Source organism: Cydia strobilella, chromosome 25 (assembly GCF_947568885.1).
Source record: "Cydia strobilella chromosome 25, ilCydStro3.1, whole genome shotgun sequence".
In the NCBI taxonomy this organism is placed as follows: Eukaryota; Metazoa; Arthropoda; class Insecta; order Lepidoptera; family Tortricidae; genus Cydia; species Cydia strobilella.
In genome coordinates, this window is record NC_086065.1 from 4,240,469 (window position 1) to 4,265,524 (window position 25,056).

A 25,056-nucleotide genomic window follows, 5' to 3' on the forward strand; every position below is an offset into this window, starting at 1 on the left:
AGATAATATATATATATAGTGTACTCATAGTCATAAGGTATAATTAAACATATTATTATATCATTCATGTAGAAGTTTTACTTCGCTCAAAAGTTACGTTTCTTTTTTGTTTTTTTTCTCTCAGTGCACCCACCTTGACGCTTTTCTGTTTAGCCCTATGGTTGACTGGTAGAAAATGCCTATAATGGCATTAAGTCCTCCTGTTGTACACTTTTTATGTGCAATAAAGTTTAAAATAAATAATTAATTTATTTCTAAAACATAATGTCCATAGTTGTTAGTAACAAAAGTTTACTTTAGTTCTTTATTTGCTAATAATACAGACAAAGCCATGCAAATACAATAATAAAATATCACATAAATACCTAATCATTCCTCAGTCAACAATTAAAACATTTAAAAAAACAGTAACAAAAAACAAACAAAAAGAGATCTAGAAATAATAACAAATAAAATACCAATAATTAACAAATAAATTCGATTGCTTAAATTAATTGTATATATAAAGAGAGCATAATATATAGGCAAACAATTAAAATAACAATAAAACAATACTAAAATCAGATGTTAACATTCAGTGCTTTTTCAGCCATTGAGCTGCAAAAGAGAGATGTCAAAATAGATTGTTAGTACTTACAATTAATACATTACATACAGTCACAAACAATCATACATAACATAATAGTGAGCAATGTAAAAGGTTCCAGTGCTGAAAACGCCCCTCACATCGATTATTATCATCGGTTACTAAATATGCTGTTTCGGCTGCCCCTCAACCTCTTCACTAAGGATGCCACTCTTGCGTAAATGAAATGAGAATGAAAATGAAAATATTTTTCAACACACTTGCTCAAAACGACGTTTTTATTCCGCCGATTTTTGGCTCATAATCCTAGATATTAAACACGCGTGCTCTTTCAGTGTATTATTCCACTCGTGCTTTTTCATTATATTATCCGACTGAGTTAAGAAGGTAACTGATTGCTAATAATATGCATGGAAAGGGAGCCTTCTTTAATTGGTCAGACTGGCGGGCACCGGCGCGCCCGGCCGGCCCGCCCGCCGCGCCGCCCGCGGCCGGGCGAGGGGCGGTCGGCAGTATGACAGAATATGCAACACACAATACTAACTGTTTTAACTATTAAAATTTGATTAATATGACTTTTTTTTCTCGCAAGTGTGTTGAAAAACGTCGTATGAAACGCGTGTGCATTGGTCATTACACACATCGGCTTTCTTATTGCGCGCTCGCTTACAGCTTGCTCGCACAATTTCGCCTCGTGTGTAATGACCAACTTAGCACACTTGTATCATAATGTACTATTATTACATTAATAAAATGTTACTGTAATGTAAAATAGCTGCAAAGCTGTCTGTGTGTGCATCGGTAAACATCTGCGATATAATTGATATGATTTTAAAATAAGATGATGATTATTGATAGTCTATAAATTGCTGCCTAGAAGATGTTGATGTCAACTTTAGCCAGTCTTCTTCGAGACCACGGGGACAACGCCGTCCTCGAAACGTCGGAGTTAAATCTTAAAACTCAGTTCGTAAAGTCCCGTTTTACAATTTAATAATATCAACGATTTGTTAGATTTCACAAATAAGTGTTATGATTTTTGAATAATATTACAATCTTTTTACTAAGTCTAGCAACACAAATGCCAAAACTGACAGTCCGGTTCCAACTAACCAATCACGGGAGAGTATAAAAACGCCAATCAGACTTGTTTCCGGTCCGGTTCTAGGCGCCATGTTGGTTGCAAAAGGCGGGTAGGATGGTGACAACGCTTGATGAGTGCTGCATGACGTATTGTTAAGAGTGAATACTTTGAATATAGCCATATTTAATAAAATGAGTTACAACGAAGATTAACTTTAAATTTACAAAAAACGTTTATGAATAAGTATCTAAAGTCGCGGCAAAAACTAGTAACCCATATATTTCACCTGACTCCACAGCTATAAAACAAATTTAGCATTCCGCCGTGTCACTTCGCAACTCGCAACCATAAATCACTTTTATAGCTGTCGATGAATCAACTACAAAATTCCTGTCAAACCTTTATGTGTAGTTAAACCATTCTTAAATTGCCCGTACCTGGGCTTCAAGTCAAATCATACCGAATTTACAAGCTTTTATTTAACTTGCGATGTACTCGTATGTATGTAGGTTATGTATGAATATTCGGGTCTAATGTTTCAAGCTAAATGAGACCCACGGCCCGATTCGAACTAAGATACAAAACCGGTCAAGAGTTTGAGTTCACCCCTTGTGGTACAAATAAGTACTTACTTGTGTGTAATAATTTTTTGCAGTTCGGATGTCGAAATTTGTTTTCAACAGATCCGTTAATTGTTTCCAGAGATGTTTTTTGATTAGTCAGACACAATTTACGTACATTTCTAAACAGCTCATTCCCTAAAATCTTATAGGTAGTATAAGGTTACGCCATTCCGCTCTTAAGGGCTTCCGTTTTTTTGGAGGGAAAAGTTAATTACCACTGGTTTTGAGGTTAGAAAAATTCTAATCTTTAAAAAAAACGGGGTATAGATATAATTTTGATATAAAAATGTAAGTCTAAATTAGCCTCGATGTCACTGCGCAGCTCCAGACTCGTAAATCAACATAATGGCGTCGAATAAATCATCTGTAAAGCTGCTGTCAAACTTACAGCACTAAATCATACGATATTGGCATTGCGTCTCGTACGCACACATTCTGTTTCAAGTGGGTGGGAAAGAGAGGGGCTATTCAATTTCGACTTGAAGGCTGTTAAATGTCTAAGTCTGGCACTAAATCATTACCTAGATATTGTTTTAGAGTTATATTTGAAAGACGTTAATCCTAACTTTAGGCGAACTTCAGGTTAATAGAAAATCAATTTTAGTTTTGCCTATTTAATTAACCAACTTGTGAAAACTGGCCAAGTTAAGGATAACTCACGCTAGACCGGGCCGGGCCCGGGCCGAGGCGTCCGGCACGTCATTTTCTATCGGCGCGATTTGAGAAATTAAAGAGATTCACTAAATATGAAATAGTAAAGATATGTGACATTTCACGGCAAAAGGTACTTTATGGCGGCTAGCGCTTACTTCGCAAATTATTGCGGCGCTATGCGACGTAAGCGCCATACAATATTAATTGGAGCGGCGTTAATAATAGCGTAAGCTCCAACCGCCATAATTTACCTTTACCCGTGGGACGTCACATATTTTTACTATTTCATATTTAGTGAATCTCTAATTCATTTCCCGCGCCGTATGACGTGACGGCGGATCGGTGATTACGTGGTGTTTCCATAGAAAACGAAGCGCCGGAAGCTCCGGCCCGGCCCCGGCCCGGACTAGCATGAGTCATCCTTAAGATTTGTGTGAAAACTAAGCCGAAAATTAGATTCCGACGAATTGACATGAGAACCGTCTTTAGAAAATAACTAAAAACGAATGGCTAAGTTAAGAGTAGACCTCGGGAGTGTTTTTTAGCTATTAACTGAATCGACGAAAAACATATCACCATACTATAGACTAGTAATAATAATCATAACACGTATTTTTTAAAATGTCATTAAAATTAAAACTAACTCACTGTCGTTAAACTAAGAAAAATCTTTCTTCTTTAATATTTACAGAAACGCAAATGTATGGTAAAATTATCAACAATTTTATGCATTAAAAAATTCAACGTATTTTTGGGCCAGAGTCGGACCAATCTAACTCTGCAGTCATGCATGGCATTTGCTATGACAAAGTATGGCAATGACATCATTAATGTCAAGTTTATATGAAAAATATGACGATTATAATAACATTAATAACACTCCATCACTTTATTCTATTGAAATCGGCAAAATTTGCTTAGACGGCCTCTACTATTCATTAGGTACAAGTTGTAAAGTTTTAATGTTCTGTCAAAACGTACAATACAATACAATACAAATATTCTTTATTGCTCACCAATATAAAAAAGGACATGACATACAAATTAAGCACTTAAACTATGGTAGACAACAGGCAGTCTTATCGCTAAAGAGCGATCTCTTCCAGACAACCTTAGGGTAGTGGAGACAAGGCAAAAAAAAACAAGTAATGTGAGTTTATGTACCTAAGTAATTAATTTCAAATTTTTTTTTTGTAGATGGATTGTTTTCGCTATTTGCTTAATAGGAGGCTATTTGCATTAAATACATACAACAACTATTTATTTTTAAGAAGGCAGATACCACTTGCCCGTAGTCCTACGAATAATGGGCCCTGGAATCCGTTCATGGTCCCGAGTTCGAGCAATTCGCTTTATGGTGGCGTCGGGAGATATGAAATTCCTCGGTCGGAGACGCAAGGGACAGGAGCTGGCGAGAGCGGGTGCTGTATCACCTGCTCTGTAACACATATTAAATTGTTGAACACACATTTTGCTGGGACGTCAGTTAGCCGCGACCACGACCAGTGAAACCTGTGTCGAAACGTCGGTAAATAAAGGTAACAAAATAAATTCGCGATAGACCCTATTATAAAATAATTTGATATATTGTACAAAAACGAGATAAAAACAGAACTTAGTACAAAGGCGAACTTATCCCTTTCAGGGATCTCTTCCAGTTAACGTCATGCCATGTATATAGTGTAGGTATATCTACAATTCTACATCCATTAAGGAGTTTGAATGAATTACGAATAACCGTACTGATGTGTCGACAGAAAGTTTTCCACATGGAAAAATTTGAATACTTCTCATATTTTTGTAATCTTTATCTATTATTTTGACTTATGTATTAGTAAGAAAGGGATAAAAGATAATTTTACTAAATCGGGGCCGTAAGTTTTATGAATAAGGGGGTGTTTTATAGGCTAGAGGTTAAACCGGGGTATCCTAAATTAAAAATCGCTACCGCTTATCACTAGAACCGCGTCTAAACAAGCCCAAATTCTCACACCACGCCCGAGTTTTCTTTTACTGCCATTGTCTAATTAAATAAGTCTGTCCACTTCATTGGGCTGATTTAGCTGAAGTGAATTAAACTAGTGGCCCTGTTAGCTGTAGACTTCGCATTGAGATTCATAAGATTAAAAACAGTAAAAACCAAAAATACTTATTTCTTTGAGTCATTATCACAGCACTCACCATAGTCTTAAGTCACATAGACGCTTATGCCAATTAAGTCCTTTATGCCAATTTCCACCATTTTGAACATTTCCCAAAAAAACGAAGCGACAGAAAAAAAGTGTATGAGTAACACATGAGTAATTTACGTGTGATGGAAGTAAAACTTATTTGACGTTTATCGCTATGTTGGCACTTCGACGTATGTCCTATTATTGTGCGTGTGTCACTACTGAGCGTTACTTCAGTCAGAAAAAAAACCGTGTTACCCTTTAGTTGCGCCTAAAGAAGTTTTACTTCAAAAATTTACTTTAGTATTTAACTAATGCTGAACCTGCTCACAAAATTTCACGAGAATCTGTTGAGAATGAGGGCTAACGCGTATGAATTCGCCGCTAGGGGCGCTAGTGTAGATGGTGGTCTTTTCCATAGTTCGAAATGTCAAATGTCACTTGTCACTTCAATGACTGACAGCTTTTCTATAGTATTTTGGACCACCATCAACAGAGGCGCCAACTGGTGAGCAAAAAAACGATAGCCCTCATTGCGACCTGTAGAGGAGAACATCCGGACATACAAAAGCAGTTTTCCCGAGTCAAAACGGAGACATTCTCTAACACTACGGTCTTAAGCTTGTATTTCGCTTTCTGTGTATTTTTTTAACTTTATGGTGCACAATAAAGAATATTTACTTACTTACTTACTTACGGTCAATAAAATAAGGGCGTTATCATTTAAGTGTCTTTGCGGTTTATTTAGTACTTGTTGTTTAAATATGTATAAGGGAAACTGTCAAGGGCTTGGCAACATAATTGGGGGAACGAAGAATGTCTAAGTCTGTTCGTTTATTCATTTATTATTTATTGCATAAAAGGAAATAATCGTAAGTGTATTAGTGGCTTTAATGCTGTATAACATTCTCTACCAATCAACTGACGTGCAAAGCAAATAAGTTGGGTAGCCAGGATCAAAAGTAGCGTATCAGACTACGCTTCATTATTATCTACACATTCTCAATAGCTTAACAAAAAGAAAACACTTCTTTTTATGTAGAAAAAATTGACAGTTGCGGATACTTTTGAACACAAACCTGTATCTATTCTGATTTTAAAAATTGAGATGATTTACCCAACTGGGACACTTACAGTGCCCAAGCTTAAGTAAAGTTTTAGAAAGAATGACATTTGTTACTCAGTAGGTATACCGTAAAATGGGGTGAGTAGGAGCAAAACTGACATTCAAACCTCAACATTTTATTTTTACATATGCAAACTGAATGGTGTATATAATAAGTGTTCCGGACGTTTGTATTTTAGTTTTTTATTTTATTTTGGGTAGTTCCATTTCATAACTTTGACGATAAACAGGAAAAACAACCTCACCCCGTTGTCCCTCGTAATTGGGTTGGGATGGGTTTTCATACAAAGGTGATTTTGGAACATTGTTGGATCGATTTTTTTTTAGTATTGCTATAGCTCCATTTTAAATTGGAATACATTATATTGTCTTCGGTTACCGCGATAGTTACTCATGAAATAAAACTATGAAAACGGATTATATCGCGTATATTGAATTTATAATACATCCCGACGTTTCGAACTCTTTACAGCGTTCGTGGTCAACGGGTGACTGAGGAAAAATTACAAAATGCAAAAATACCCACATACTAAAATAATGAACAATCATAGACTACAAACTTTAAGGCTGGTTGTACATGCAAAATCGGTTCATAAGGCTAGTTATACACTATAATTATTTTTCAAGTAAAGATATATATATATACGCGATTAAAAACTATGCCGGCTCCAACCCTACACCACGGACCCGAGAAGATTTAATTCCCTCCTAAATACATGGAATACATGGAATACATTATTTTTGTAGCAGTAGCCCTAAAAACCCATCTTACCCCCCTTTCACCTTCTCTCCCCATTCATAACCCAACTCTCCCCGCGAAACCTACTCACCCCATTTTACGGTACCTAAATCAGTGGGCGGGCTCCCAGAGAGGCAGAGTCAAATCTCACTCGACTCAAAGGCACTATTTTACGAGCTCTTATTTAACTTGATCTGTTAGTATGTAGGTATGTATTGTTAATAGTGTGTCAAATCTTTGAAGCTAACTTTGACCCACTTCCCGATTTCCGATTGAGCTGAAATGTAGCATGGCTACATGTAAATCGGATGACAGTGAAATAATATGATTACATGGAGGTGAGCTGATGGAGATAGGAGGTGGCCATCTTAACTGTGATAAAACAACGCAAACTAATTGTGTTTGGGGTTCTTAGAATTCTCACGAGTACAGTTGCCTGTGGAAAGGAAAGTACAGTCAGTGATAAAAGCTTGTAGGTACAGAAAATGAAATTTTTGCCAAAAACTTATTATATATATAATATGTGAATATTTTCTTCTATTCGAAATCTTTTCCTTTCCTTTTTAATTCTTTTCATTTTATTCAAAATTTTATTTCGAAAGCGGACGAGTCTGCCTAACACACAGAAAATATTGCATCCGTAGGGTTAAGCCATCGATCGCTCCATTCACAGCATAGCAATAATGGCATGCAATATGCAATGCTATCAGCATGCACGCTTCAATAATAACCGTCGCTCTTGCAGTCAGGTAAATATGCAGATTGCATAATGGCGTACACTTGCTGTAGCTGCAACATGAAATCGTATGCTAGTGAGATTTGAATTCTCAGATATATCCTGCTCCGTCGAACATTAAAATAGTATGCCTTGCCACACCTTGGCACACCTTGGCCAGTAAATACGAGTAACTATTTAAAAAAATATTAATAGTTATGATACTTTGTGTGTCTGGATTCTCTGGATGGTCTTGGAGACACGTTATTATGGTAATGAAACTTTTATTCAACCGTTCATTCAGGATCATTCTGACGCGTGGTTATTTAAATTAAATATTGTATTTTACCGGATCCCCGGTTAGACTCGTGGGGCTCCCACTCCGTGGTTAACTTGGCCCACAAGTCATCCGGCATCTAACCGGGTCTAACCGGAGTCTAACCGGGGATCCGGCAGACCTCGTCGGCGATGGCGGGATAACTTGGACTCCTTCTTGACAGGCTGGCCAGATATAGCATTAAACAGAGACGAGTGGAAAAAGAGGGGGGAGGCCTTTGCCCAGCAGTGGGACACAGTGGGCTCTGAATAATAATAATAATAATTGTATTTTATTGAACAGAATATAAATAGAAAAATTGGTAAACCAGGAAAACTTAGAAATTAAAACGTAGAAAAAGTGAGAGGGATCAAGATTGTTCAGCTCAAGTATATCTACTTTAAGCAAAGTCGGGTGTTAATGATTTTATTTCCCTATTGTAAGAGTCATTAGCAATAATATCGGTGTAAATAATATTTCTTCAACTACACATGGTAGACACTTGGAATGAATGATCGCCAGCAACGGTGCAATGTGCATTTGTGTCACATTCTCTCGGTCCAATGCTGAAACGTTTATGCACCTACAATACTACAGGAACGCAACGAGTTTACTTCTAAACTGAAATAAATGTCATATACTAAGAAAAAACAACAAATGAGTCCATTCTGAGAGAACTAAAAATCACCAAACGACTCTCAACAATCTGCCAGGAGAGGGCTCTCAGATTCTTTGGGCACATAATGCGATCGCCGCACCACAGCCTCGAACGTGACATCATACTGGGGCAAGTTGAAGGCAAGCGCGCTAGAGGAAGAGCCCCGACAAGATGGTCGGATTCCATTAGACAAGCATGTGTATGCAGAGGGCAGCCCACATAGCCCTTGATCGCGTTAAATGGAGGGATATAGTTCTTGGTCACGATCCTCAGTCATGAGGGAACGACGAAGAAGAAGAAGAAGAAGACTAAGAAAAAATGACCAAGGCCTCCAGTGCCCCAGGCTGGAAACCTGCCTGTGCCATTCGGCCACTGGGCCACAGCGGCATAAATCGAAATTTTTTAAGTATATGCACTTGTTACTGAAGGCTAAGGCGCCCCCTGGCCATCCCTAAGGTGAACAGTATGGTTCGACCTTCTAACTGAATCATCCATGTAATTTCGAGCTAGAGTTTACATTTTCATTGAATCATCCATGTAATTTCGAGCTAGAGTTTACACTTTTACATTTTGAAGGGGAATGTACAGTATTTTTACAAACTTTTTTGCGGGTTTATTGCGTACTTAGCTGACAAATAGTTTACTGTGTTTGTTGACTCGTATAATGAAATCCCATTAAAATCCAAAACGATAAATTTGATAGGTATAATTTGCCTATCCCGACGTTGTATTGGACTATCTATACTATAAAAATAGGTGTAAGAGATATTTATTTTGCCAGTGGTCGGAACTTTTAGACACCACAGAAAAAATACATTAAGTTGTGGAACAACACTGCAACATTAAGGATGACTCACGTTAGACCGGGCCGTGTCCGGGCCGGAGCTTCCGGCGCTTACTTTTCTATGACATGACAGGTGATCACGTGGTTCTTTCCATAAACGAAGCGCCGGAAGCTCCGGCCCGGACACGGCCTGGTCTAACGTGAGTCATCCTTTAGGCAGGTAACTTACCTGCATAGTTAGGTACTTACTGTTGCACAGTGTTGCTGAACAAAAGTTAACTAGTGTGAATGCACCTTTAAAATCTAGATATTCTGAGTTTAGCCCATATCTTTAGCCATTATGTGGTGATTTAACTACTTACAATAAATCTAATATTAGCAATTTAGTTGTTACAAATAGGTTGATGATGTTACAGATCATTAAACGCTGTATTTTCAAACAACAGATCGAAAACAAGGTTCATGATTAAAATAGATAGATAGATAGATAGATAGATTTTTATTCGGTATTAATCATACATTGTCAATTACATAATAAAAATTGATTACAAAAATCATAATAAATTAAAATTATTTAAATTCACATAAAAATTAATGTCGACAATTTTGAGATTCTAATACTTACATTAGGAAATCAGTAAAATATTATTCAAATTAAATACTTACAATTACAATAGAAATAATCACAATTACATTAGAATTAGAATTAGATGGACGAAAATGATGGTCACAATTACATTTATTACGGGGATTTGGACATACTTCATTCGTCCAGAAACTCATTTACCGAATAGTAGGCGTTCACTGTGCAATAATTCTTAAGTTTACGAACAAAAGTACAGTCGGTGTCAACGGTTCTGATTGGCTTTGGCATTGGAATACAAAGCATAGGTCAATTCTAGTTTAATAATTTGATAGTATGGTTAATTTTAATCTTATTTTCATATGACCGTGTGAAAATTTGCTCCAATCAAGAGCTATAGCTCATTACGTGCACAAATAAATCATTTATCTATCTATCAACCAGATAACTAAACATGCCGAAATAAAGATATACTTATTTCGGTAAACTTATTTTTACATTAAGTAAGTACGTAGGTAATAAGGCATTTCGTGCACTTATCGTTTATTTACCAAATATTTTACAAATTGACATCACAGATTGAACTTAACTAAACAATAGAAATATACTAAGCTAATATCCATCTTTATAAAAAAAAAAAAACATACCACGACTCAAACTGACATATTCGCTAACGTCTAGTACGAGCGAGATGCATAGAAAGTAAGTTACGCAGACGTTAACGAATATGTCAGTTTCACACTGCTAAGGCAGTCGTAGTAAGGCTACTGGTGTGCTACTGGCAACAAAGGCCCATAAATACAGGGTGGCCAAAATATATGTGCATTCCCGTTGCCAGGGATTGAGTCTCATGAACCGTAATACTTAGTGTACAGATCAAGTGCATAATTGTTTTCCATCGTATTTTCTCGGAAACGTTCGTATTTATCATGCTACTTCAGTCAACCTCAGTACTTTTTGTACCGAGACTGACTGAAATAGCAAGACTCGTTCGTAAGTTTCCGTGAAAATATCATGGAAAATAAAGAGTAAATAATCGTAAATTTTTAGGAATATTTTTTTTACAACTATTTTACAAAATGTCATTAAAAATTAAAATTACAATCACAAAGGTACCTAATATAAACAAAACGTATTATCTCCAAAATATTCTCCTTTATATTTGATACACAAAAACTCAATCAACAATATGCCACACTGCCGCAGTAAAAAAAAACAACATATTTTTGGGCCACCCTGTATATAGAGATAGCTATCATCAGCATCTAGCATCTGTATACAGGATGGTCCAATGACCTATACTAATTATAATTCTCCCGTACCTTAATTAAGAAAACTGGATTAGACGATGTGATGTACTTGTTTATATTGGCGAAAGACTCACAACATAATATATTAACGATATATGAACTTAATGAAAAATCAATATTTCACCCAATCGAAGCCACAGATACGTCGCGCCACATGTAGATATATCACTATAAAAACTAATGATTGTTTCTATTCTCGATGTGTCATTTAAGATTATTTGTTAGTATTGACTGGAAGTAACAAAACTATTTAATAGTAATGAACAATAATTGAATAAAAGCAGCTAATCTACTAGAGAAATACAGTCAAATAATTTAATTTCAGACCCATTTCGTACCTTGTCATAGTCACAAAAGTGAGCTTGTGCAATAAAGAGGATTTGTATTGTAAGTAAGTAAGTAAGTAAATATTCTTTATTGCACCAAAATTATACATTTTACATACATGTAAAACTACAGAGAAATATTTAAAGAAAAAATAGAACCAGGTAACAACAGGCGGTCTTATCGCTAAAAAGCGATCTCTTCCAGACAACCTTTGGGTAGCAGGAAATGTAGAACTCGTACAAAAGTCAACAGGTAGTGCAAAGAGCTAAATATGGAGACTATTAAACACAAACACACATAGGTACTACAATTACTACTTATACATATAAGTATTAAAACAAAACCTAACACACAAATAAATATACAATACAATATATATATATAATATATATTTATACAATCATATATACAATATATAAAATGGCAACTTAAGGCAGAGACAGAAAGTATAGTTTTAGCTGATTTTATTGTATTAGTATGTTTTTTTTTGTAAGTAATAACTTAATGTAAAACTTCAAATGTACACACCATTTTATTGTATATTTGCATGTATACTTACCCGTTCACTGATACTTACCTATAGCAAACAAATTATTTGACTTTGTATGTGTAGAATCTCCAATCCTTACGTAATCTGTGTCCGGGTATCGGCGCTGTAAACGACGGCCATCTTTAATTTCGTTAGGACCGATCTTCCGGATAACGCTTAATTGGCCGGATATCCGATTTGGCTTATCATTCGATAGGAAAATGGTTGTGAAAAGGGATTTATAAGGGAAAGGATACAAAAAAGTGCGTGCGTGTAATCTTTCGCGCGATTGAAGGAAAACTTCTTTGACTATGGCGTATATCGCTATGTTGGTACTTTGACATGTGTCCTATTGTGCGTGTGTCACTACTGAGCGTTACTTCCGTCAGACGAAAATTTGAGTTACCCTCTAGTCGAGCCTAAAGAAGTTTTACTTAAATGTGACGTTTTCAATCAAAAGGTACCACATTGTCGCTTGCCGATAAGGTTGATTTCTTATTGAAGCTACATGGAAATTGCGCCTTACTGACAAGCGACAAGTTGAACCCTGAGTTGAGCCCTTTTGGTTGAAAATGGCACATTAAGTAAGTAAGTAAGTAAATATTCTTTATTGCACCAAAATTATACATTTTACATACATGTAAAACTACAAAGAAATATTTAAAGAAAAAATAGAACCAGGTAACAACAGGCGGTCTTATCGCTAAAAAGCGATCTCTTCCAGACAACCTTTGGGTAGCAGGAAATGTAGAACTCATACAAAAGTCAACAGGTAGTGCAAAGAGCTTAAATATGGAGACTATTAAACACAAACACACATACTACAATTACTACTTATACATATAAGTATTAAAACGAAACCTAACACACAAATAAATATACAATACAATATATATATATATATATATATATATATATATATATATATATATATAATATATATTTATACAAGCATATATACAATATATAAAATGGCAACTTAAGGCAGAGATAGAAAGTATAGTTTTAGCTGACACACATTAATATGGTTTGATCGTATAGTTTCGAACGATAGAGCTTATGAGTAACTAGCGTAAACACCCCAATATTCGACACCATACTGTCAACTTTATTGCTATGACATTATGATTGAAAATGACGATCATTGGAGCTGTCGGGCACTGGAGACTAATAAAAAGTTTTATTTCATAAAAAGAAAAGTATTATTAGGGAGGCACTTCGTACGCGAAAAAAAAATCTTTTTCCCCTCACTAGCTCGGAAAGCCGTCTTTTATTCTTTAAAACAAGCTGGGAAAAACTTTATCCACTAGTGGGGAAAGTAATTTGACCTTGAATGGAGCGTGTTTAAGTAGCTTGACAGATAACAAAACGTAAAAAGCTCATAATAATGGTTCGTTTGATATTAATTATCATTAAATAAATGGTTTGAGAATCTAATAAAAAATACCAAATTTAGCTTTATTTAATAATTTTAAGTCATAAATCTTAAAATTCCATAATAAACGTTAGATTTTTTATAGTGATGTTAAATATAATTCTGAACGCACGTTGAGTCGATGCAATTTCAAAACGCATCGTTGACATTTCATACGTCAGAACAGAAATGTCAACATTGTCAACAAAATTTTTACTTAAAAACACTTCTCACCGACTCACGTAAAAATCAGAATTTACAGTGTTTTCTGTTATAATATCGTACAAAAATAAGTGATTCCACTGATGAAGATGATCTAACGCCTGTGGATGTTGCATATTCCTCGCTATAGTGAGGGGAAAAGTTTTGTGTTACACACGGGTGCAAATGTATTTTACTTCTCGTGTGTTGAAACACTCGCGGGTAAAATCCAACTTTGCACCCTTGTATAACAAATAACTATTAAAATAACACTTAAGGTTGCTAAGAGCGTTTTTTGATTCAGTAAAACGTACTTTTGGAAATAGTCGTAACGAAAGTCAAAAATATTGTGTCCCTCTTACTTATGAAGCGTGCAAAAATAGCTTAATAAATACTTTTGTCGAAAATTATTTTGAATATGATCGCTTGAGTCATTAATGAGTTTTTTCAAAAAAAACTTATACATATCCGTCATGTAGGATATAAGACATATAAACAGAAATATTTAAGATCCTTTATTATATATACCTACTCTGAAAACTTTACAAGTAAACCAAATACCAACAACTTTATCGCAATAATGACATAATTCACGCAGCTTAAAGCCATTTAAAACGTCGATCGGTTATCCGCCATGTTGGATATGGATATAAATCAGATACCGGTACCGGATAACGCAGTATTACCGGTATCGTTTGTCATTATCGGTTCCAGTGCTGTGTTGAATGGCGTTGGATAAAATTGATATTTATTACGAGCTTTCATGAACTTAAATGTTTGTATATAATAGTACATTATGATACAAGTGTGCTAAGTTGGCCATTACACACGAGGCGATATTGTGCGCGCGAGCTGTAAGCGAGCGCGCAATAAGAAAGCCGATGTGTGTAATGACCAATGCACACGCGTTTCATACGACGTCTTTCAACACACTTGCGAAAAAAAAAGAAACTCATATTAATCAAATTTTAATAGTTAAAACAGTTAGTATTGTGTGTTTCATCTGTCATACTCGTACTGCCGGCCGGGCCGCGCACCGCGCAGGCGGTCGGGCGAGCCCGTGCCCGCCAGTCCGACCAATTAAAGAAGGCTCCCTTTCCATACATATTATTAGCAATCAGTTAGCTTCTTAACTCAGTCTGATAATATAATGAAAAAGCACGAGTGGAATAATACACTGAAAGAGCACGCGTGTTTAATTAGGATTATGAGCCAAAAATCGGTGGAATAAAAACGTCGTTTTGAGCAAGTGTGTTGAAAAGTTAGTTATTCTCTAACTTCAAATTGACAGTATGACAGATGCAACACAATACTAACTGTTTTAACTATTAAAATTTGATTAATATGAGTTTCTTTTTTTTCTCGCAAGTGTGTTGAAAAACGTCGTATGAAACGCGTGTGCATTGGTCATTACACACATCGGCTTTCTTATTGCGCGCTCGCTTACAGCTCGCGCGCACAATATCGCCTCTTGTGTAATGACCAACTTAGCACACTTGTATCATAATGTACTATTATACGAGTAGAACCGTATTAACTTGACTTTTGTAATTTGAATCTTGAACCTAACTTTTACAAGTATGTTACAGTATGTATGTTGACTAATGTTGTTTACTACATAAATGTCAACTTGATGGAATTGTGTTGTCATACCTAGAAATATATTTGTTAACTTTTTCCTCCTTTATATTGACTGGGGAAACTTTGAGGAAAAAATAAATTGCCATAAGAATTCAAGATGTCAGTTATATTTGTATGAGTGCTGCTGGTGATATTATTTGTGTAGGTACGTTTTTGAGTATTTAAAGCAAAAAAATGATGTTTCTATATGTTTTATATTGTTTAAATTGAGTAAGAGCGATATCATAACGGTTTTATTTAATTGTGAATGGATTTTAAGTATTGTGTGTTAAGATATTTGTGTGTAGTGAATCATTCATCGCCACACACAGACAAACATTCATCGCCTTCGAAAGCCGAGGTACCTAATACATTAATTTCTAAAGCAAGGTAAGTTTGAAATGACAAATACAGTGGGCGCTCAGTATTCCGGCACTCGTCAATCCGACACGCTCAGTTATCCGGTAATTAGAGATGACCCACACTATAATCTGGATCTATAACGCGAAATAACTTTTAGGGTTCCGTACCCAAAGGGTAAAAATGGGACCTTATTACTAAGACTCCGCTGGCCGTCTACATATCTGTCCGTCTGTCTGTCTGTCTGTCACCAGGCTGTGTCTCATGAACCGCGATAGCTAGACAGTTGAAATTTTCACAGATGATGTATTTCTGTTGCCGCTATAACAACAAATACTAAAAACAGAATAAAATAAATATTTAAGTGGGGCTCCCATACAACAAACGTTTTTGGAGTTTAACCTCTTCTACTCGTAATAACTTTGTTAATATGTACTTAACAAATGGTTTTCACATGCATCCATCCAATTCTTGCGTAAAAAAAAGAAAAATAAGGCAGCACGTGCGTCTAATGATGATTGATCAATGTTACAATGTTTTTGATATAAAAGGTATCTGATGCATATTAAAGTGAGCTAAATGAGGTTTGCTTTCTGCTTTCTCTTTAGGTAAATAAAGTAAAATAAGCTATTTCCGTATCTTTTCGAATGTTGATTTATTTCGAAAACCATCTCCGTAATTATCACGCAATATGCAAGGGTGCTAAGCAAACAGTTGTGCTGACTGTACCGAAATAAAAAAAAAAATATTTTCCATGTAGTGAATCTTTAAGAAATATCTTCATAGCGCCATTTAGATTTAGGCCATCTGATGAGAAATTATTATAAATTTACTTTTTAGGGTTCCGTACCCAAAGGTTAAAAACGGACCCTATTACTAAGACTCCGCTGTCCGTCTGTCAGTCCGTCTGTTTGTCTGTCCGTCTGTCTGTCTGTCACAAGTGTCTGTATCTCATGAACCGTGATAGCTAGACAGTTGAAATTTTCACAGATGATGTATTTCTGTTGCCGCTATAACAACAAATACTAAAAACAGAATAATATAAATATTTAAATGGGGCTCCCATACAACAAACTTGATTTTTTTGCTGTTTTTTTCCGTAATGGTAATTTTATTTTGTTTTCTTTTTATCTATCGTAAGCTAACTTTGAAATTTGTTGTCGCCGTGTATTCGAGTCCTCCGACGGCAGCTCGCTGAACTCTAAGCACTGATCGGACGGCCGTGCGTGCCCGAAATCGTGGATTTCATTGTTATTTTTAACAAAAAAAGTAATTGACGGATTCGATCAAAAATAATATGACGCATTTTAGAAGCAATTTGCATGTTAATAGCTTTAGTACAAACATAGTTACACATTTTTAATAGTGTGTTCTAGACCTATATTCGGGATTTTTTCTATGGAGCAAAAGTGATTTAATCAGGTTTCGAATCGATGAACTTACTAGAGAAAGGTCATATTCATATTTTATTTCATATTATTCGTCAACCGATAGTTATTTTGATCTAAAAAAGCGCTATAGGTATACGAATTTTCATAAATTCTGCTGGTTCAACGCATTGCACCTCAAGGAAATTGGCCGTATTATTTAATTAAACACTTGTTTGACCATTTAAGTCTATGCAGTTACTGATCAAATATTTTAGACCGATATTTTAGTCAGTTTAAAAAAATATCTTTTTATTCAATCGTCTTTTAAAAAAGCAATTTTGACTCATCTTTTAATACCTCATCTAAACAGTAACGAATCTCAAACAAAACAGTAATAATATTAAAATTTCCCGGTAAAACTAACCCGATTTCCCACATAACGTAATTCAACACCAAAGAACCATAAAGTGCAAGATTGGTTCCGGAACCTCTTATTTTGCATAACGGTCTTTATTTACTCGTAGGATCGGTTTTCTAAGAAACTGATCTATTTATGTAGAAACAACATGGTGCCGGTGTTTTGCCGAAGGATGATCGATTGGGGTTCCCGAGAGAGAGAGGTTTATGAAAGGATCGTGTGTGTGGAATCATGTTTAGTCGACATCATCAAAGGTATATTTACATTTACGTTGAATTTAAATGATAACTAAACTATTTCGGCTCATCATCATTAATTTAAGAGCCTAGCTCTTGTCGGTGGACCAATTTCCATGTATCTCTTTCCTGAGCCTTTCGTTTGACCGCCTGATACCACGACGTTTGTCTTTTCCTTAAGTTGGTCCATGTATGTTCTTCTTGGCCTCCCTCTCTTCCGCCTTCCTTCTACTTTCCCTTCCACAATATTTTTTATGAATTCGTCGTGTCGTGGTATTTTGGCTCAGTGATCCAAAAAGAATCTTGGCCTCCGAAACGAGAGCGTGCCTTTCCCGATCCTGCGCAACTTCCTGCCAGTTACTGACGCGAAGCTGAAGCAGATCCGCCGTCACACTGTCTTCCCAACGATACCTTTTTTTTTTTTGTTTTTTTTTTTTCGTTGGAAAAAAGATACCTCCCAACGATACCTAGGCCGACCCACCAGTCGGTCGTCCCAAGACGACGGGCGTCCTCTTGACAGCCCGATCCTCTCCCATTCTGAGTAGGTGACCGAACCAGCGAAGTCTGTGGGCTTTCGTTTCGCCGACGATATTGGGTTCGGCCACTAACTAAACCCTTAATTTCTGTTTTATCTCCATATTTAAAAGAAGCCTTTATCAATGAGACTTGTCGGCTCCGTTGGACCTCTACATTACAGAGTTTCAATAAGTGTTACTAGATATCAAATAAACTGTACACGAATTTTGCAGTTTTCGACAGGGGTTCCGCCAATATCAAGTGAAAGCTAGCTTCAAATAGTTGCGTCCTCTTTTTTTTTTTAATACCACGTCGGTGGCAATCAAGCATATGGCCCGCCTGATGGTAAGCAGTTACCGTAGCCTATGGACGCTTGCAACACCGGAGATATTACACGCGCGTTGCCGACCCTTTAAGAACCTGTACACTCCTTTTTTGAACCACTCTTGTCTCGAGTCCCTTAATAACCCTTAATTAATTTTAATTTATATGATGAACTGACTAAACCCTTTGAACGCGAAGAATCCTTAATGGCGTCGTAAGAAGTTGTGCCCGTGGCGCCAAGAACGCTTATACTTGAGTGCTATGGCGTACGTTGTCAATGTAACCTTCAACGTCTGCAGTACGGTTTATATTTGACTGAAGCTAGATATGTGCTATTTTAAACCAAAAGGGTACTTATTGTCGCTTGTCAGTAAGGCGCTATTTCCATATAGCTTCAATTAGAAATCAACCTTATCGGCAAGCGACAATGTGGTACCTTTTGGTTGTAAACGTCATATATATTGGCGTGTGAATGACGTTCTTGGGTTTAACAGATGGTGTTCATAAAGCTATCTTCACACTGACGCCGCGATAGATTTCGCATGCGGCAGCGTTCAGTTTATAATATTAACTTAATTCTTCCAATTAGTCACACCTCTGGTGTGCGGACCATATTAAATATCTCGCCCGCATACCTAGCTATCTCCGCTGCTGACTGTCCATTAGTTTTATCGCTAAAAAAGTAATAAAATGGGTTAAGGTGTGAAATAGTGCGGCTTCATCCGACCATTAAAACGCTGATAAAGAAACGCAAACTTTTATTGCTGTAATTTATTTTATTAAGCGGTAGCGTACCTGGGTGCCTAGCCAAGGTGTCAATACGACAACGAAACGCTTTGTGTCTCTATCACTCTTCCAAATTAGTGCGACACTTACACTTACAAGTTTTACAAGTAATCCAGTGACATGTACGTACATTTATGCCATACGATTAATAATTTATTAGATAACTAGCATCTGCCCGCGAGTTTGTCTTCGTAGAACAATAATTGCCGCGATAAAACTATCATATTATCTTAACAATAAAGACCATTTTTAAACACCTCTTTCGCTTAGCTACTTCTGTCTGACAAATGTTTGAATCATCTATTATGGTTAAAAATAAAAACACACAGCCCCAATCGTTGAAGGTACCTTAACCTCAAAATTTTAAACAATAATATACTCATATGATCTAAAAATATTGTTTTGAAATTCAACTTCTAAATTTATATTGACCGGGATATAGACCGTGATTACCTTTTGTATTATTTATGGGTCTATATCCCGGTCAATATAAGTCTAGTGAAACTAACCGTGAATCATTCAAAACTCCATCTTCTAAATAGTTAAAAACGGGATGGAAAGCGTAAAAGTTCTACGCGAACAATACAATATCTCTTTATTCTTCAGACCGTCTTCTACCTTAGGCTTAGAACGCACTGCGGTTTTTTCAAAAGCGGTTCCGCAACCGCAAAAAATGTAACGTACGGCATGCTTTATAAGCGCACGCACGTAAAAGACTGAAACCGCAAGAAATTAGACTGAAACCGCAAGTGCGTTCTAAGCCTTAGATCCTGCCATCCTGTATAATCTGCAATTGCATTATGCTTGGGAGATAGGGCGCCATTCAGATGTCCAAGTGATCGATGGCTTTTGAGCGAAGCGTATAGATACTCAGATACCGTTCAGGACGTCCGCTAGCTAGCGTGGGTGCACGGAGCGGGTTAACGAAAAATAGTATGAGCAGTATGAGCAGTTTGAGCGTCAATCCCACAGAGTCTAAAGACAAAAGTCTTCAATCAATACGTCCTACCCGTGATGACATACGAAGCCGAAACGTGGACACTCACGGTAGGAATGGTCCATAAATTCAAAGTAGCTCAGCGAGCTACGGAAAGGGCTATGCGGAGTCTCTCTGAGGGATCGTATTCGTAATGAAGTCATCCGTCAGAGAACTAAAGTCGTCGATATAGCCCACCGGATTAGCAAGCTGAAGTGGCAGTGGGCCGGTCATATTAGCCGTAGAACCGCTAACCGTTGGGGTAGACGAGTTCTCAAGTGGAGACCGCGTATCGGCAAACGTAGCGTAGGACGCCCTCAAACTAAATAGATGGAGCGATGACCTTCGCAAGGTGGCTGGCAAAAGCTGGATCAGAGTTGCCGCAAATCGTGCTCAATGGCGTGCAATAGGAGAGGCCTATGTCCAGCAGTGGACGAGTGTAGGCGTATTTATTTAGGTGGGAGGGTGGGAACATTAATTGCATGTAAAAAATACGCAAGTAAGTAAATATAACGGGTTAGCACTGATTGACTAGCACGTTATATTTTCGCGGATTAGCAAATTAATATTTTGGTATTAGTTAGTACTTAGAGATTTCCGCAAAGTAACGCCTGATTGTATTCATTAATCGAAACTAACTTTAAGAAGGTTTGGCAATAAACGCGCCGAAGGAAATACCGAGAATATTTCATGGAAATTTTGCAATCTCTTTGGCACATTAGGTACCTACTAATTATGGTGCGAGCGACTTCAAATCAATATCCAATTACTAAACGATCGGATGCCGCTCGCATTGCATTATGGCGTGAGATAAAGCGCCATTCAGACGTCCGAGTGATTGATCGATTCACTCTGTATAATCTGTGTTATATCTTTTCAGCTGGCTTCTGAAAAAACGTTCTTTATATTACTGGATTTCTCTGTAAGATCCATCTATGGACATTTTCAGAAAAATGTGTAGGTACCATTTACTTTAAATTTAAATCAATATACCATTTACTTTCTTCCGAAAATTCCACAACTTTTGGGTTACTTGTTTTTTACTCAGAATCAAGAGGACGCAATAGATTTTAACATTTTAACACATTCACTGCCAGCGATACCCTTAGGCGGGCTCTCTAATCGTCAGGCGCTTTTCACTACATAAGGGTCTTCTCGTATTATTGAATACGCTCGTAGCGCGTAGCTCGCACTGGCAGTGAATGTGTTAAAAACCGGCCAAGTGCGAGTCGGACTCGCGTTCCAAGGGTTCCGTATATTACACAATTTAAACAATGTATTTTGTATGTGAAACGTGAGTGAAATGTTTTTAAAAAACCCGTAGGGGTCGGATCAAAAACAAAGTAATTAAGTCCGACTCACGCTTGACTGCGATTTCTAATAGGTTTTCCTGTAATCTATAGGTAAATATCTATTTTGTTCATTATTTTCAAAATTTTAGACGTCATGCGTAAATATACAGGGTGGAATTGTTATCTCTGACCCTGAGGGGTGAAACTATGGAACTAACCCCAAAATCGCGTAAAAAAATCTGCCGCCTCATATCTTCTTTTATCTTCGGACTCTCAATTGGGCAACGCAATTATGCTGACAGCACGTTCAAAATTCTTGTCACATATATTATTTCGTTATTTGTCTGTTATTTGTATTTTGGGTAGTGTTGCAACTCACCACTGCAACTAAAAAGGACTCGAGGAATGAATAAAGACTCATCATCATCATCATTTTAGCCTTCAATCGCCCACTGCTGAGCATAGGCCTCTCTGCGTGTACGCCACTTATCCCAGTCCAGCGCTAGTCAGATCCAAAAGTGCCCCGCGATTTTTCGAACGTCATCCACCCAACGAGCCAACGGACGCCAGGCGCTTTCATCCGAAAGCGGCCACCAATCTGTCAACATTTTAGTCCACCTGCCATCACTCTGCCTGGCAACATGTCCCGCCCAACTCCATTTCATAAAGACTACTATTTAGTAAGTTTAATCTAACTAATAGGGAAGAAAATTAGGTGTATGTATGATTTGTGTACCTACTTATTCCATAAATTTCACATGAAGATTGTGAATATTTTTGTTCAAAAATTAGTTTTTGGAAAAGGACACCAGTTTCTACAAAAGACTCGTGTGTTTAGCAAGTTGGAAAACACTCGAGTTTCAACTTAATGAGGGCTATCGTTTTTTTGCTCACCAGTTGGCGCCTCTGTTGATGGTGGTCCAAAAGACTAAAGAACAGCTGTCAGTCATTGAAGTGACAAGTGACATTTGACATTTCGAACTATGGAAAAGACCACCATCTACACTAGCGCCCCTAGCGGCGAATTCATACGCGTTAGCCCTCATTATAATGCAGCGTTTTACGTAAGCGAACAACTCGCGAACGTGAAGGGGCGCGGCGCGGCGAGCCCACGGCGTTCGCGTTCGCAACGAAATCGCCCACGTAGGACACTTCTATAGGTAATAATAGCAGGCATCGCTTCGCTTCGCGTTCGCGTGTTGTTTGCCTACGCAGTACGCTGCGTAAGAGTGAAAAACTGAGTCGAGTCCGGAGTCTCTATAGTCTTAACCAACACTAATTTAGGGGATACTTCACAACTTTTCAAATAATATTCTAAGTAATTGACAAATCACCAAGATTTCTGTCTTTTGCCTTTTGACAGTAATGTGTGTAGTGTTCAAAACTCGTGGGTTCAACCCTCAGCCGTGCCGGATAAAGCAGAAAAAATCTCTCTCGAAAAAAGCAAAACGATGACTAAAATTCGGTCAGGAGCCTTATCAGATACAGACAAGAGGTTAATTCAATTGCTGCTAAGTTCCCCACAACAATTTAAACTAACTAAAAGCTTATAAAAAGTCAGTTTTATTATGCTATTCATAAAGACGCTGAGAAAGGATTGTTACAATGAAACTAACGACAAAGAAGTTTAATTTAGCTCAGGCAAAAGGTAGCGCGTCTATGAGGCCAATTCGAACTTATATTCCGATTGTCAAAATGATGTCCTTTTTAGGTTTCCGTACCCAAAGGGTAAAAATGGGACCCTATTACTAAGACTCCTCTGTCCGTCTGTCTGTCTGTCTGTCACCAGGCTGTATCTCATGAACCGTGATAGCTAGACAGTTGAAATTTTCACAGATGATGTTGCCGCTATAACAACAAATACTAAAAACAGAATAAATTAAATATTTAAGTGGCTCCCATGCAACAAACGTGATCTTCTTTGCCGTTTTTTGCGTAATGGTACGGAACCCTTCGTTCGCAAGTTCGACTCGCACTTGGCCGGTTTTATTATCATTCGCCCATGCACCTCGCTCGCGCCAATGTACGAGCAAGTACGAGCGGAATACACGCGCGAATGTTATCAAAATGACTTTTCTTCGAATCGAAGTTCGAATTGGCCCCTATAAAAAGGATATAAAGAAGAGATGATTGTATTATATTCTTTGTAATACTCTGTATTGTTCTTTTATGAGAACATAAAATTATAATAATATAAGTTAATTAACTTTTTCTTCCGAAATGCTAGTTCCTACGATTTCTAATATTTCAATACAATAATATGTAAACGGCACTAAAATTGAGAGAATAGTTACTCAGATTTAATTTTGGAGGAAAAAAATTACCACTGCTTTTGAGGGTTATAAACGATCTAATCTGAAAAAAACGGGGTATTAATAATTTATGTTTCATAAATATTCAACTGGTATAGTTTTTAATATCAATGTAATTTACCTACTGAATTTGACTGAGATGTACAAAAATGTACAATACCTAACGTATTGTATTGTTTCAGATCATGCCGAACACTCCGGTGGCGCCCGGGTTCCAATGGGACAAACTGTCACCCGCAGAGTTCCAGCAGCTTCAAGAGCTCGCATCTTGTGAGTATTATAGACTACAAGAACTTTGCTTGTTGTTAGTGTTGTATACACTCCAGTCCAGTGGCACCCGGGTTCCAACGGGACAAGTTGTCACTCGCTGAGTTCCAGCAGCTTCAAGAGCTCGCATCTTGTGATTATTATAGACTACAAAAACTTTGCTTATTGTTAGTGTTGTATACACTTCAGTGGCACCCGGGTTCCAATGGGACAAGCTGCCACCCGCTGAGTTCCAGCAGCTTCAAGAGCTCGCTTTTTGTGAGTATATTGTTGTAGACAAAGACTTTGCTTCTTGTTAGTGGTGATTACTTTCCGGTGGCGCCCGGGTACCAATGGGACATGTTGTCACCAGCAGCTTTAAGAGCAAGAGAACATTTCCGTCTTCACCACTTAGATATTTGGCAGTCCTCAACTGTGCGTTTCTCTAACCTTCTTGGAATGAAATGTCACCCGAAGTATTTCCGGACCGATACGAACTTCAAGAGCGTACTTCCATCTTAAAGGCCGGCAACGTACTTGCAACCCTCTGCTTTTGCAGGTATCCATGGAGGTAATTGCTTACTATCTGGCGAGTTGGCTGCTCGTTGGTCTCCTGTATCATAAAAAAACCCGGCCAAGTGCGAGTCGGACTCGCGCACGAAGGGTTCCGTATCATTACGCAAAAAACAGCAACAAACTCACGTTAGTTGTATGGGAGCCCTACATAAACATTTATTTTATTCTGTTTTTAGTATTTGTTGTTATAGCGGCAACAGAAAT

The 25,056-nt window shown here is 37.3% G+C and overlaps 1 protein-coding gene across 3 annotated transcripts in view; it reads left to right on the forward strand.

The window, feature by feature from the left end:
* Positions 1-25,056, forward strand: part of LOC134752804 (diacylglycerol kinase 1) — a 171,514-nt gene that overhangs the window by 57,278 nt on the left and 89,180 nt on the right. For 2 of the 3 annotated variants that reach the window (XM_063688538.1, XM_063688534.1), the window contains exon 2: positions 24,213-24,300. In XM_063688538.1, coding sequence (XP_063544608.1) covers positions 24,216-24,300 — 85 coding nt within the window. In that variant the 5' untranslated portion in view covers positions 24,213-24,215. Of the gene's footprint in view, positions 1-24,193; positions 24,301-25,056 lie in introns of those variants that run through there. The other variant, XM_063688535.1, reaches the window with a different exon arrangement.